Below are 15,071 nucleotides of genomic sequence, written 5' to 3'. Positions count from 1 at the left end.
CTTAGTGACCCTGGGAGGTTTTATGGGTTTTCAGCTGCAGTAAATAAAACAAAACTTAGTGACAAAAGTCTCAAATGTACAGCAAGAAACAGATCCTTATGTGATGAGCAAATATGCCTGCCCCTGTGTACATATATATTAAGATACATGGTTTTTAGAGGATTGCTGATCTATCTCAAGTGTTATCTTGAAACACTAAAAAAATAAACTGTAAGACCATTTTCATTTCTTTTTTATGTCATTGGCAATTTTAATCCCGTGCCGCTATTTTGCTTCCTAAGGAGAGCGTGGTGGGAGGACTGGCAAAAGCTCTCAGATCGTGACTTGCGCCAAAGACTGTGGAAAATGACTACAAACGATGTGACAGTAAAAAAGGAAAAATGCGAGGAGGAGGCCCGGACTGTAGCATGGGAGGAGAAAACCAAGAAACCTTCCAAAAACAAAATGGATGATGGCCCTGTGGAGGTGCCAGCCGAGATCTGTGTGGTAATCGGTGAGAATCGGACTCAGCAGAATGTTGGTAAGTTGAGATACCCAACTTCCTGCACCTGAACTGGGACAATTGAGACCCAGAAAAAAGTTGACTGCAATTTAAGATTTTTTATCTGTGTGATTTTCCATTATTGCTTACCTCTTTATAAAACTAACACAAGCATTTTCTCAGCTTGGTATATTCTGGTAGTAATTAACAGAATTGCCAAATTTTAATTGCCTGAATTTTGTGCGTTAGCCCATCTTTTAACCTCCCTGGCGGTAATCCCGAGTCTGGCTCGGGGTGAATTTTCAATGCTAGGAGCGGTAACCCCGAGCCAGACTCGGGGCTGCACTTAATTTCGTGTTTCAAACTTTATCATACCTGGGATGTCTACTGGACTCTTGTTTGGACAGATTTAGGTGAGTTATTCCTAAGATTTACTAAGAATTACAGGCCTACAATATAAACAACAAATTTCCATGCAAAAAATTGTACCGATTTTGGTACAAAATTCCTGACATAATCATACCGCCATGGAGGTTAACACTGGTTTCTGTTTTGTTACTCTTGTCTGCATGTTACAGGGTAACTATGGTGTTTTAATTTTTGTTTTCTGAACATTTAAATGTGACCAGCTGTATGTATTAATATTAAAATTTTTTTTAAAAAACTTGTTTTTATGTATGGTTTGTATATATGTACATGGGGGCAGCCACATTTGCTCATTACATATTACAAAGGAAGTCCACCAATCAGGACTCTTGTGGCTAAGATTTCAGCCTGGCAAATGCTGATCAGGGAGGCTGAGTGCAGTGAAATAAAATAGTCACTAGGAGAGTCTCCAAATATGCATATATCATAAATGAATAAAAATATGGCACAGCATTCATGTAAAGATGCCAAGTTACAAACAAAAGATTACATTAACTCAAATAATGTGTTTATTGACAATACTTTATATTTTTTCAGGATATAAAGTATGTCAGTGTTTCTTTTCCATAGTTTATATTTGAATATTATTTATAATTTCTTTGAATAATCAATTGTGTGGCAAAAAAGTTACACGTACTGGCTCTAGCAAGTTCAAATAAAAGGGATGTGTTTTATCATTTGAAATGGTGTAGCCATCTATTTAAACTGTTGGGTATGAGAATGGTTGACGGGCAGTGCTCAGGTACTAACCTGAAGAATTCCACTAGCGCCAAATTCTCTTCTGTCCTTCCTCATCTTTCTGTCCTCCCTTGTCCTTCAGCCTGCAGGAAAGATCTAAGCCATTCACAGCAGTGACTGGTGAATGTACGGTAAACTCCCACCTAACCTATTTTGGCGAGCCGTTACACAACGTCATGCCTCTTCAATTCAGGAACTGCTGCAGCAAAAGTTGACAGCAGTTCCTGGAATAAGTAGTCCTTCCTACTAATTGGAAGCGAAGGAAGGATTGTAGAGAATATGGTATTTTTCTTTTTGTGGTTGCATTTTGGTTTTCCGTTATGCTTTCTCCTTGTTGGTTACTTTAAAGATGGAATAGCTTTAAAAAATTGGCTACCAACTTTTGAAAATTTTGTAAGTTTTCTTGTGCTCACATGACGCTGTGTTTACTCTACTAGGGGAAACCTCTCCAGACAGACCGCCAGCAGCCATGAACAGAGAGGCCTCTTGGAGTGGTGGTGCTCGGCCGCGCAACATCTCCCCGCGAATTAGCACATCGTCTCCAGGTGGGCAGATGAGTACCCTATGTGTGACCTGAATTTGTTATAGTAGGTCTTGTACATCAGTGTCTAAAAGAGGAGGAAGTACATTGTCCAAAACAACCACCAATTACTTGCTGTTTTTTTTGTAATTAGTGATTACAAATAATAGGTTTAATTGGGTTAGGACGATGATCCCAGTTATCCCTTCTTTCCTCATTGGCTGTTATTTTATTTTTTTTCTTTCCATTAGCTTACAGCACAGCCAGAATGGGAAAAATATTTTCATCCAGGCAACTCGCATTTTGAGAAGTGGCCAGCAATGGCAGCCTCCATGTTTCTCATATTCCAAGTTTCTTTTAATACTATATACCCTCTAGGTTGCCTTTGTCTAACCTTTTAATAATTTCAGTCTGCTTACATGTTTTTCATTTTCAGGGTCTTATGAATGTGGAATCTGTCGAAAGAAATACAAATATTATAACTGTTTCCAGACTCACGTCCGTGCACACATAGGTAATTATTTTGTCATTACTTTTTTTTCCCTTTCTTTGTGTGTTTTATTAAATGGAGACAGTCATCAAAATGACTCAGGTTACCTGAGTCACTCCACTTCAGTCAAAACTAAAGAGGAAAGCTTGAGATTTATAGAGTGAGCACAGCCTGACTGCCCAGTGCATCAAGTGACCTTTGGCAATCCTTTTCCTGTGCCATCTAACAGTATCTGTGCAATCAGCCGTGAAAACTCTGTGTTCTGCATATGAACAATCCCCCCCCCCGCCCAATAACAGGGGACTTTGATGGACTTCTTTCTCAATGTGACAATGGTGTCCATCGTGGCCCCTAAATGTTTTACTATGTTTGTTGTTTTTGTATTATGACCTCAATAATATGCTAAGGTCCATTATGAGAGTGCTGGTTTTTCTATATGCTGAAAGAGGAAGCAGGCAGCTCATCCTTGACACCCTCAATGCAAAGCATGATGGCATGGTAAGAGCATCAGCGTACATGAAAGCAAGCATTTATGATGTGAACACAGCCTTAGTTAGCTACCTACCCTAAAACAAACAGGATTATTCTTAAAGTTACACCTTAATAAATGTTGCAAAAGTACAATTTATATTGCCTGTTTGCAGCAAAAATGTAGAGGGCGCTAAAATAAAGGCAGCTAGCTGGAGTGACTCTTGAAATGCTTCTGATGGATACCTTGTTTCAAGTAATAAATGAAACAATAAATTCTGGTTTATAATCCTGAGCAGTGAAGAAAACTGTAGGTAGCATTTTTTTTTTTTTTATGTGGAGCGCAGTATACAGTGATTAAAATGTGTAATTAAATCCTATCTCCCAATAACGAGATAAAAGGCCGAGAAAAACTAATGGGTTGAGAGATATTGTAATTAGAAGCGCTGATACTGGCTGAGGATTCATCAGGATAAGGCAGACAATTTATTGGAATCTCTTAGATTATTAATGGACCTCACTACATCAAAAAGATTATCTTCAAACTCGCCTAATATATATGTTAAAGATTTGCGCTTTTAGATGCAAAAGAAAATGCCATTGTCCCAGAGTTCTTTAAGATCTCTCCCAGTCGCATACCATATATCACAGACGAACAAGTTTTGACCATCCCTGGCATAGTTAAAGGGCAGCTTTTGCCAAACCTCTTAACGTGCTGTTTAACGATTATAGAAAATTGTCTCTGGCAAAAGATTTGTGAAGTGATACACATTTTTCATGCAGTTTTTGCAGACTTTGTACACCTCCCTGCATTTGGACCACTAGAAAACATCATTTTGATGATGTAGAAAAATTTTAGGCAACGAGCAGCAAATCCACTGCTGTCTGTAGCAAGCAAAGAGAACAGCTTCTTATTTGCTCAAATTTTGGCGGAAAAAATTGCCTCTCTTCAAATCAAGGAGCAAATAACTTTAAATTAACTGTTACCTGTATGTAAAACAGCTACTGATACTAGATTATATATATAGATCTATAGAGATATAGATATACATATCTATAGAGAGAGAGAGCTATATAATGTATCTCTCTCTCTCTCTCTCTCTCTCTCTCTCTCTCTATCTATCTATCTATCTATCTATCTATCTATCTATCTATCTATAGATATATATATCTTTCCTGCATGCTCTGAAGTTGGACTGCTAAAGATATTCCAACGCTTAGTGCACTAACATGTTCCACAGTAGTCATCACAACAGAACTTCAACCCTTGGACGGTGCTAAAGCTTCTATTTCAACAGAAAGTTAATTCAAGGAGTCTGCAGGACATGCACAGCACAGGGACAGAAAGCTTCAAGTCAAGGGAAACAATTTTATAACAAAAACATGTTGTGATCTGGTTTTACTTGCAGTGATCTACAAAGCAAAGTATTCTTTTTCAGAGTTTAGTTCTACTTTAAGCTGCACATAACATCATGCTATATATATAGACAGGGCTCGAAAATCCACTCGTCTGCTCATCTGTGACGAGCAGACAGTGGAGCCCGACGAGCAGCTTCCAGGCCGGCCGCTGTAATTACACGGCCGGCCGGGAGCTTTACAGTCAAGCGATCGAGCGTCTATATAGACGCTTGATCGCTTGTGTTATCTATATATATATATAGATCTATAGAGATATAGGATGATCAAGCATTGTTGGTGCAATGCTGTGCCATTCATTCTGCATGGTACTACTTTACAGATGTGTTTGCAAAGCACTGCCAGTAATGGTACCTCCTCCCCTTTTTAGGTGGATTAGGAATCCATTAACATTAATGGACTGCCCTAATGCAATAAACATTAACATGTGTGTACTGACACACAGCCTTAGTATGAATAGGGCCTAAGCATTTGGGTTTGAATGCACTTTAAAGGATAAGTGCATGTATCCTTTTCTGCACTCCTTCCCTCTCTCAGCATTTTCAATGTAGTCCATCCTCTTTTAAGATCTCCTCTATGTACTGAAACCTTCTGAATTTTGCATAGTACTATCTAAGCATGTGTGTTGTGGTCTCTTTGACTTTAGTGGAAAGCTAAGCCAACAGTAGTGAATGGCTAGGTCAACAGTAGTGAAAGAGCACCACAGCATGTATGTGCAGGTATCTCTGCAGAGAAGAAATGGCTTTGAAATTAAAGCCATGCAGCACTGAGCAGACCTCTCAGTAAAGATCTTGGAGGAGCAGGATTTGTATCTAGCTGATTTGTTAGCACATAGTTTACCAGGTTTGAAGCATGCAGTGCACTGCAACATTATCAGGTGTCAGCATCTGCAGAAGGTGTTGATAGATAAGTGGTGGGATAATGAAGAACAGGGTTGAGCGGTGCACCTGACTAAATTCCCTAAGAGCACGGCATCTGAATGGTTCAAGTGTTGTGTCTTAATGACCCAAAGACGATAAGTATGAAAAATAAAGGTAAATATGACTTTGGCATTTCAGAAGAATGTATGTTGAGTAATCGAAAGTGGGTGGTTCGGTCAGCAAGTGCTTTTTCCGAGAGTGTTGCCATCAATGAGTGTGCCTGTTTTTGGGGAATAGGTCACTCAGGGTTGCAAGACTTGTGACTTTTTATAGACTCTTTAACAGAAGGTGTAAGATGTACCCAATATAATTGAGATGCCCATGTGATGGAATCCTTATTTCTTATGCTCAATATTTTAGGAACTGGTAGTGGAGGGCCCTTTTATAGGAAAGAATGTTGGCAATAAATAAAGCATTCAAAATCTCTTGAGCTCGATTGAAGCAATTGATGCATAGGCCATTGGTGTTCATTGAGAAAGAAGGGTTTTGCCTTATACTGGTCCCACATAGCAAATTTTAAACATATTTTGATTACAATAAAATGGGAGGATGTAAGCTACTGCCAACATATTCTATCAACAGCACAAAATTATCTAAAGTGCTATAATCGAAGTGCAAATGAATTTGGCGCCCCAAATTTGTTTCTACTTCGATTATTTATGGTTCAGGGGTGTGGTATCAATAATCCTATATGGATATTGGGGCTATATGCACATTTCTTCAATTAGCATATTTATCTAAAGTGTTGAGGACAGGTGACCCCAATCTGTTCCCATGTTTGTTCAGTTGAAATAGTTTGAAGATTGCCCTGTTTGTGACCAGAGTAAGTGGAGTATGGTTTTCAAAAAGGGCTGTATACAAATGCTGTCCAGACAACATAACATGGGCGGTAAAGTGGAAGATCTGTTGGGGCTTGTTCAGACCATAGTCCACATTGCAGTGTGGTTTTTATGACCCCTTTTTCTTTTTTTAACTAAATGCTTTTACCCTGTGCTGCAGTATATTGCAATGTGTCAGAATGTAGAAATATTATATATACCTTCATTCTTAGCACATGCCATTGGAGCATGTTATTGTGAACTGAAGCCATAGGACAAAAGGCTGTTTGCCTTGTTGTAGTGTTGGCAGTGCACTGGGCAATGCAGCCCAAAGCTGAGGGTGTGAGCAGCCTTTGGCTGTGTGTCTTCAGACGCAGTGTCTCCTTCCAAAATCTGTATCGTTTACCTTGGATGTCCATTTAATTAGTAGCTGGGACTGTTTAGTAGATATTTAGTTTGTTACTGTTTAGTTTGATATTTTTGTGACCTGAAACTGTTTAGTTTCATTTTGTTACAATGGACATCATTTCCTAAACTGATGCAAGAGGGAGTGGGTCATCTGAAAGATTTAACAAGTTTTCTTAAATTGTTATTAGGCTTGTAAATTGGTGTTTACTAGAGTGTTAAAAGTTAACCAACCATATAACTTTGAGGTGGGCAAGGAAATCTACAAAGTTAATCTACTGTAAGTGTAGAACTGTAAATTGGTGTTAGAAAAAATACTAAATCTGCCAATGTTTTTCTTATGATTTTGCATCACCAAAGGCCACTTTCCTACACAAGAACAGGTGCAGGTTTAATGCCACTTGGTTTCACTATAGCAGTGTGCTATACACACATTGTTTTGGATCCTTTTTTAACCCCTTCACGACCTATGACAGGATAATCCCGTCATGAACTCTGAAGGGGTTACACAGACTCCAGGCAGCTTTTTTAGCCGCTGGGAGTCAGTTCTGTTTTGTCGAGCCAGTGACCGGCTTTACAGTAGAAGCGATTCTGGGGGATCAACTGTCGCCAGATAGCTTCTGCTATCCGGTAACCGAGAAGCCCCGGGCCGCCTTGTTTCACGGGCTCCGTTGTCCCTCCTACTTTCTGTCCTGGTGACATGATCTGTCTCTGCAGCGGATGGAAACAAAAGCTTGATGGGTTTTAACCCTTCACCACTCTTTCCAAACATTTTAAATGTAATTAACCATAGTTGTCTGTCAGGACATGCCTTAACCCATAAAGTGTATGTGTTCCTCTCTCCTATCAGTATATGTTACCTTGCCCTTACACTAGATCAGAACAGTTTTCTGTTGTTGAGGAACTTCAACATTTTTACATATATACCTGAAAATGTTATTTGTTAATATAAATGTAAATTATGATTAAGAATGCTGCTTGCTTGAGAGCCTCCTGTGTAAAATATTAATATTAAGTCCCATTTTGTTCTTTTCAGATAATGAAGCTGCGTCGGTTGAGGGAGCCTCACAGGGCAGTAAGTATAGCTAAAGTTTTATATATAACCCCTCATTAGTTCCAGGGAGCCATCTGGTTGAAAGTGAGTGCAAAACAAGTTAATTGTATTGTAACCTATAGTAGTCTACTACATGTCTGTTTTCATGACAATGTTATAGCTATGGAGATCTATCTCCTTTCTGGACGCTTGTTTTTAAAGCTCATCTCCATCCAAAACTGAGCTCGGAAGGGTCAGAACCTCTCTCCAATTTTACTACTGCAATGTAAAAATTTCCCCTTGATGTCATTATGCTCAAGAGACTTGAAGGGAAACTCTCTCCAACAGAGAAATGAACAGGCATAAAACTAAATTTTTGTAGAGTGTGCCCACTTGCAATATTTGTCATCACTTCCTGTCCCAATGACCCCCTGTGTAACTGGGTTTCATTAGGACAGGAAATGTGGGGAACCACAGACAGCATTACATTTCTGGCCGAGTTTCTAACCCTTCCCAGGCTAGGAAAAAACATTTCTTAATCATACATCACAGGACATAGGATTCTTGTATTCTGGAACCCTGGGTTATGCTGCCACCTTAGAGAGATTGGGCAGTTTTCTGTAGAGTTACAGAGCTGTAGTACTCCCTGTACCCCGGAGGACCTCTCAGGGAGTATGCCCACAGGAGGTCCCAAGATTGCTAAATGTGGTTTGCCTCTTACACCTGCAAAGCTGGCTGGGTGTTCCCCAGGACACTGTATAAGTCAGCACCAGCACCAAGAGGTGCAGTTACTCCAGTATTTTAAGGGTTAAAAACCAGCGATGTCACTTTGTTTCTGTTTCCCCCCTCAGACTCTTCCCTGGCCCCTTTTAGGCGTATGACCTTAAAACGTATTTCCACTTTTGCAGTCAAATTTGAGAAAATGTTTGGGTTCCTATTCACAGGGCAAAAAAAGTAGCTTGACTTTTACATGTTTCTATGGTGAAGGCCTTTGTGCATATTTCAGGCTACTCCGAGACGTATGACGTAAAATTAGAGGGATAAACTAAGGGACATAACCCTTTTGCTGAACTAAATCTCTGAAAGCAGGGAGCTGCTATGAAAAGTGGGATTCTGGCTGCTATGAAAAGTGGGAGTGTGTTCACCCAACTGTTGGCCTTACATGTACTAGTGATTCAGGCAACTTTAAAGCCACCGCATCTCTTCTACACCCCCTGCATGTGCCAGCGTGTATTGACATATTTGATGTCTATTTACTTGGCTCAACCTCATCCTTTTTTTTCTTCTTTTTTTTATATCAGAAAAATCAGGTATTGTGCTTGTGTGCATTAAAATTAAAATAGAGTTAACATAACTTCCCACAGCGTCCTCTTTAAGATTGCATAGGATGGATGCTAGGTAGGATTTTTAGGCAAGTAAAAAGCTCCTAAAAATAAAAACAGCATTTCTTATACCTTTTTAAAGTTCTACAGTGAGAAAAAAAAACATATAACAAATGTCAAGTAGGTGTTCTCCCAATTTGGCTGCAAAAGTGGGAATACACTTTAAGGAAAAGTTTTATGTTCAAGGTGCACTCTACTAGATCAGTTATTGCTTTTTGGGCTTTTCATTGTTGGGCTGTTTTTCAGATTTGTAAGGCGACCACCTAGTCTTCTGTTCTCACATTTGTTAAGTTTTCCCAGGTTGGTGTGCTGTCCTCAGTAATTGCCAGCTTCTGTCCTAAGGGTTGTTCAGGCTACCCTGTAAACTTTGAGCTCACTTACACAGTGCTTTTTCCTGAGGCCTGTTGGCCATTTGTTTGCTGTGTTGCACCCTTTCCCTCTTTCCCTGTTGGACTGCTTTTAGACCTCCCAAGGTTCCAGAATTTGGTGTCCTGTGATGTACAATTAAGAAAACAGTGTTTTGTCTTACCTGAAAAATCCTTTTCTCAGTGCTCATCACAGGACACTCCTATAATTGCATGCTAACAAAATGGGTGCATGCTGGGACAGGGACTTTGCTAGGCTGTCCAATCTCCTGAAAGTGGCAGCATCACCCAAAGTTCCAGAATACAAGAATCCTGTGCCCTGTGATCCACTCCTAAAAGAAGGCAAGACAAAAATCCTATTTTTATAGCTCTCTTTGTCCTTGTTGGAAAGGGACAACAGGGTCAAGAAAAGTCTGATGTTCCCCAAGCCTCACGAAAATGTATATTATTACAAACGCCTATTAGTGATTGGTTCTCATTATTTTGCATTACCATGGGTTGTTCAGAAAATGAGGTTTAGAATTTGCTATCCTCAGTTTTATGTTACTATGGGCAATATTTATAATGTCTTTTAATTGACAGTGATTGATTCTCCACCAGTGAATACTTTGTAAAAAGTAACATACAATACTTTATAAATATGCCTCTAAGTCTTAGAAAATGTAATCTGTATATTCGCCCCTAAAGTGCCCCAATGTGTTTTCCAGCTGTTCAAGTGTAACCCAATTTTATATTCAATAAATATGTAAAGGTTTGGCCACCTCCTATTTTGTTGATTTTAATGCACGTTTGTAAGTTATTTCTGAATATAATGGACAGGAACAAAAATTAAACAAAAAATACGGCGGGAGTGTTAACGTTTGGAAGATTCCAACATTTAACGTTAAACTATTATGAGAGAAACTCATAGTAAGCCATTGCTGCTCTCCTTCTGAAAATCCTAGTTCCCCGGCTGTTGTGGTTAGCGTTGAGTTTCAGTGGTATGAGTTTCTGATCCAAAAGTAAGCTTATAAGGAAGGTCAGAAGCCCTTACGTGTGTGTGTGTGTGTGTGTGTGTATGTATATCTGGATCAATGGCACAAAGTATTGAAACAAGAAGGTTAGCATGACAGCCAGTCAATTATCATTTTGAGGAGAGGTTAGCAGTATATCTAAACCTAAGATTAATATGTCAGCATGCCAGTTCTTAGATGTGGTTGCTGCATTCATTTCCTTTTTTCAAGCGAAGTACATTTGCAAGTACATAAAAAATACTTGGTGATCTCAACAGAAATCCATTGTCGTTGTAACATCCTGGGCAACGAGCTGAAATTTCAAACTGTGATATCTGCCTTTCCAGCTATCTTCTGTAAACTAAAAGACAACTTCCCCCATGTAATAAAATTAGGGAGGGCGGGAGGTGTTTGTAGTCCAGATCAGGTGAGCAAATTAGGGTGACAACACTGATCCTATATCAGTATGGTATAGAGAGTGAGCATTGTCATCCTTGGACAGGAAGTGTGTTATTAGAAGGATCCTCAGGTGAAAATAGAGGGTAACAAGACTGAATAAGTAAAGTAGTACATCAACCACATCTAAGATCTGGTAAGATGCAATTAATAACATTTTTATGCTTAGATATACCTAAAGTGGAACTCCAGTCAAAACGTATTTGAATGAAGTGGGGGAACAAGTAGAACCTGTCATATTTTCATTTCTGACTCCTCTCTCCCCACAGTGGGGGACTTTCCTTTTCTCTTTTTCCTGGTGAATATTGTCACCAGAACAGAAGAAATGTAGCAAAAGCAACACTTGCTGTCGAATCGCCAACCAAGTGAGTGGAAGACTTTGTTAATGCCCAAAAGCAATGTGTGAAGTAAATCCAGAAAGGTGGACAAAGCTCACCAGCAAAGGTTAGAACGTCCATTTAATCAATAAATAAAATCAGTAGTACACTCAGAAAACAGTGATGACTATATTGGCTTTCACGGTGTGCAGCTCTTGGCCATTGGTATGTGGTCCATGCAGGGTGAATTAACCACATCACGTCAGTGTTGTGCAGCATTAGGCAAAGCAGATAACGAGGAACTGGGGGGGGGGATGTACAGAGAAGGAGGCAGTTACCAGATAACGGCATTCTGTTTCCATCACCCCGCACAGACTGCATGCTGATTGCCATGAGCTGCATACTGTGGAAGGGCAGATCCTATTGCTATGTACCAGTCATCACTTTCACCGTTGTGAGTGCACAGCTGCTTATATTTGAATAAACAAACTCTTCACTATGTTGGTGGGCTTTGTCTACCATTATGTCTTCGTTCAATGAGTGCTCTACTCCTTACACAAAGCATCACGGCAGCAACAAACCGTTTCTCCTAAGTCCCCATTTACACCTAGGTGTCTTGTCACACAAAAGGAGAAATCCCCTTCATTGGCCTCCTATGGCCCCTGTTCACACCTGAGCATGCCAGTTTTACAAGTTGCAGCATTTTGCCTAAAGTTGTAAAACGCCTGACGCTCGAAAAAGTACATGAGTTTCTTTTGGCCGTTTACAGCGCCTTTTCATCATAGACTTAATAGGAAATGCCTGAAAATGCGCGACACAAGAAATTATGCAAGTTTTTGTGTGCATTTGCCCATGAATACCAATGTCTCAATCTGCCAGTTAAAACGCACAACTTTACATATGCGCGTGAGGCGCGTGCACAAACACGCTAAGCAAAAATGTGCGTCCGGTTTTAGGGATCTTTATATCATAATTAAGTTTTGCCCATGAAAACATTATCATTGCCATCTTGTAACATTTTAATTGGTACATTATTATATTTCAGTGTTTCAGTACTTGGAGTTAGCCTGATGAAACTACCAGCATCTCCTCCAGTCTTATCCCTACCAGAGCCAAGTGCACAGATGTAGTCTACTAAATTGTGATTTAAATCCAGCATCCCTGATCCACGTGTGAAAGTAGCTATATTGAAGGACTGACAAAACATTACTACAACACATTTTGGACATGGTTTCCTCTAGCAGCCTAGTAGTATGGAAAGGATACAGTGTCTGAAAGCATTGCAAGTAAATAGAAATTCTTCCGTTGGGGAAACAGAGGGCAAAAAAATCATGGCAGAGAATCTAAGTTTTTCCCCATTCTAAAAACTGAAATAAGATTTTTGGATGGCGTTCCACTTTAATATAGTCGGGTGATGAGGTTATTAGCTTAGCATGTATCTAGCAGATATGTTCCATTATAAAGCTTTGTCTGGTAAAGCTTGTCTCTAAAATCCATATGTAACTATTTAGGAAAGTGTGGTAAGTGGACTTGGATTACAACCTAAATTAAATCCTATTTCTTTAAAACACTTGGTTGGGCATCCTTTTTGGACACAATTTAAATATGATGGAGTTGGCTAGCACAGGTTACTTTCACATAGTGACATTTGTGTTTTGGCATTATTTTCTAAATTTGTAATTTTTATAGGTCTTGGTTTATGAAAGTGTTCACAAATTAAGTGTTTCACTTTAATACTCCTTCCGGTGTTGCTTAAGATATTTAGTGGTTTGCCATTTAGGTATACAAGAATGAATATCATACTCCTGATTTTGAGCTGCCCATTCATAGATGGTAGATATTAAAGCCCAACTGAAGTCAGGTTATTATTACTGCTATACAGTGAGGATACATGGCAAGTAAATAATAGCCAGTTTTTTTTTATTGTGGGTTAGTGCTTTACAGTTAGATTAAACTGCCCTGTGCTGGCAGCGCACTGGAGATCCAGACCGCTGGTGTCAAACAAGGAGTGAAGGGTTGTTGGAATACTGTACAGGGGGGCACCGGACCACTGGAGATCCAGACCACTGCGCTCTGTGTGTGAATTGAGGTTTGGATCTCTAATGTGGCACCAGCACAGGGCAGTTTAGTATTGTAGTAAAGCACACATAATACTAGAAACAAAAAATACTGAATTATTCTTTAGTTTTTATGCAGCCTGACTGCAAAACAATATTAAAAAACCATGACTTCAACCATGACAATTGGGTTTTACATTGAGTGCGTGGTTTTAAAGACTCCAGCAAATTGCAAACAATTTTCTGGAGTCTTTAAAAGCACATACTACCATAACATCCACCATTATCCACACCTTCCAGGACCAATATACTCATAAATGGCAAAATTAGAAGTTTAAATATTTTCCTGGTCTAGCCAAACTGCTCCTCCTGCGATCCATCCAGTGCATACCAATGCATTGATTACATGGGAGCCTCTGTATGCTTTGTAGAAAACCTATTCTATGCCCATGTAGGTTGGTTGGCGTAATGCTCCTATCTCTAGCAGCACATACTTTCCTTTGCATTGCTTTCCCACTGCTTTGCCATCAGGAGCTTAAAAAAAACAGATATGGAGAACATGTGACTTGCTTCCTTTTCTCTAATGTGACAGCTGTGGTACTTTGTAATTGGTCTGGGGATGTCAAATGGGGGTTGGAAGTGTTTTCTCAGCCCCATGTAAGCTCTGAGTAGCGCATCCTGGAGCTTACACAGGCTTTTCTCTCCATGCTTATGCTAGCTGAATAAATCTCCAAGGTAGTGAAGCAAATAAGAGTGTGTGTTGCTGAGAAGCAAAGGTATTAAAGAGGACCTGTTGCATTACCCTGCATGGGTAAATCACAGGTTTGAACAAAACTTTTACATTATAACAGTATGATCTAGATTGCTTATTGGGGATCATATTTTGAAGTAGACAGAGCAACTAGAGATTCTGGAATGTAATTATGTCAAGTTAAAGTAGAATGTAATACAGGCAGTTTTTTTCTTCTTTAAATTGCAAGAATGTCATAGTCCAAGTTTTCCAAAATAGGGCCCTTGATTTGTCAATTTTTTTTGCTTGTGGACATATCTCAGGAGACCTCTTAGCTTATAGTCCTTTGACTTTAGGGCAGTCATTGATGTGCACATTTCTGACCAAGAAAAGTGGAGCTATTGTACAGTTGTTGTCCACAAACTATTTTCACAGCTTGTTAAAAGATCTCTTAATAATGATTGGTTCCAACAAACAAACGCTTTTGGTATCACTCTGCATGGCTCAGTTGTCTCAACAGATGTTTGAATGGCTTGTGCCACTTGCTTTTATTTGTTTCTATGGCCTAAATCTACTAACCCAACTCCTGCATGTCAAGGTTTGAAAGTCACACCAGACCAGTGATATTCACAACCGGCAGGAACATTGGTTTCCTTTTCACCTCTTCGTATTTAGCAAAAATGTCCAAATCCATTCTGATGTAAATTCTAGAAGAGAGGGGACCTCAGTTACAGTGAGCAATAATCAAGAATAGGTCTCTTGATGCAGCTCATTATCCAAACAGATTTAAAATGGGGTTTGAAAAATCTACACATAAACTAGAAGATACATTTAGAGCGAAACTATTACTGCCCGTTGTATTATCTTTTATTCTACAAGTTTTATTTTCATTTACATAAAGGTTTATTTTACAAATAAAAATTTAAGGCGAGATGGTTTTACTGCGCATTGTGGGTTTTCCAGCAAGACAGCCCGTCATTTGTTATAATGCCTAAATTAATGTCTTTCTATAATTGAAACTCTATAGAGTACCGTATAAACAAAAAGGAGAGTGTTG

The 15,071-nt window shown here is 39.3% G+C and overlaps 1 protein-coding gene across 2 annotated transcripts in view; it reads left to right on the top strand.

Annotated features, from left to right (window-relative positions):
- Positions 1 to 286: 286 nt before the first annotated feature.
- ZNF618 (zinc finger protein 618) overlaps positions 287 to 15,071 on the top strand; it is a 63,643-nt gene continuing 48,858 nt past the window's right edge. For both annotated transcript variants that reach the window (XM_018567283.1, XM_018567282.1), the window contains exons 1-3: positions 287 to 520; positions 2,602 to 2,679; positions 7,719 to 7,757. In XM_018567283.1, the coding sequence (XP_018422785.1) occupies positions 346 to 520; positions 2,602 to 2,679; positions 7,719 to 7,757 (292 nt within the window). In that variant the 5' untranslated portion in view covers positions 287 to 345. The remainder of the gene's footprint in view (positions 521 to 2,601; positions 2,680 to 7,718; positions 7,758 to 15,071) is intronic.

This window comes from Nanorana parkeri, unplaced genomic scaffold (assembly GCF_000935625.1).
Source record: "Nanorana parkeri isolate BGI_ZX_2015 unplaced genomic scaffold, ASM93562v1 scaffold1026, whole genome shotgun sequence".
In the NCBI taxonomy this organism is placed as follows: domain Eukaryota; kingdom Metazoa; phylum Chordata; class Amphibia; order Anura; family Dicroglossidae; genus Nanorana; species Nanorana parkeri.
The sequence above is the reverse complement of the archived record's forward strand: the minus strand, read 5'-3'. Positions and strand labels throughout refer to the sequence as shown.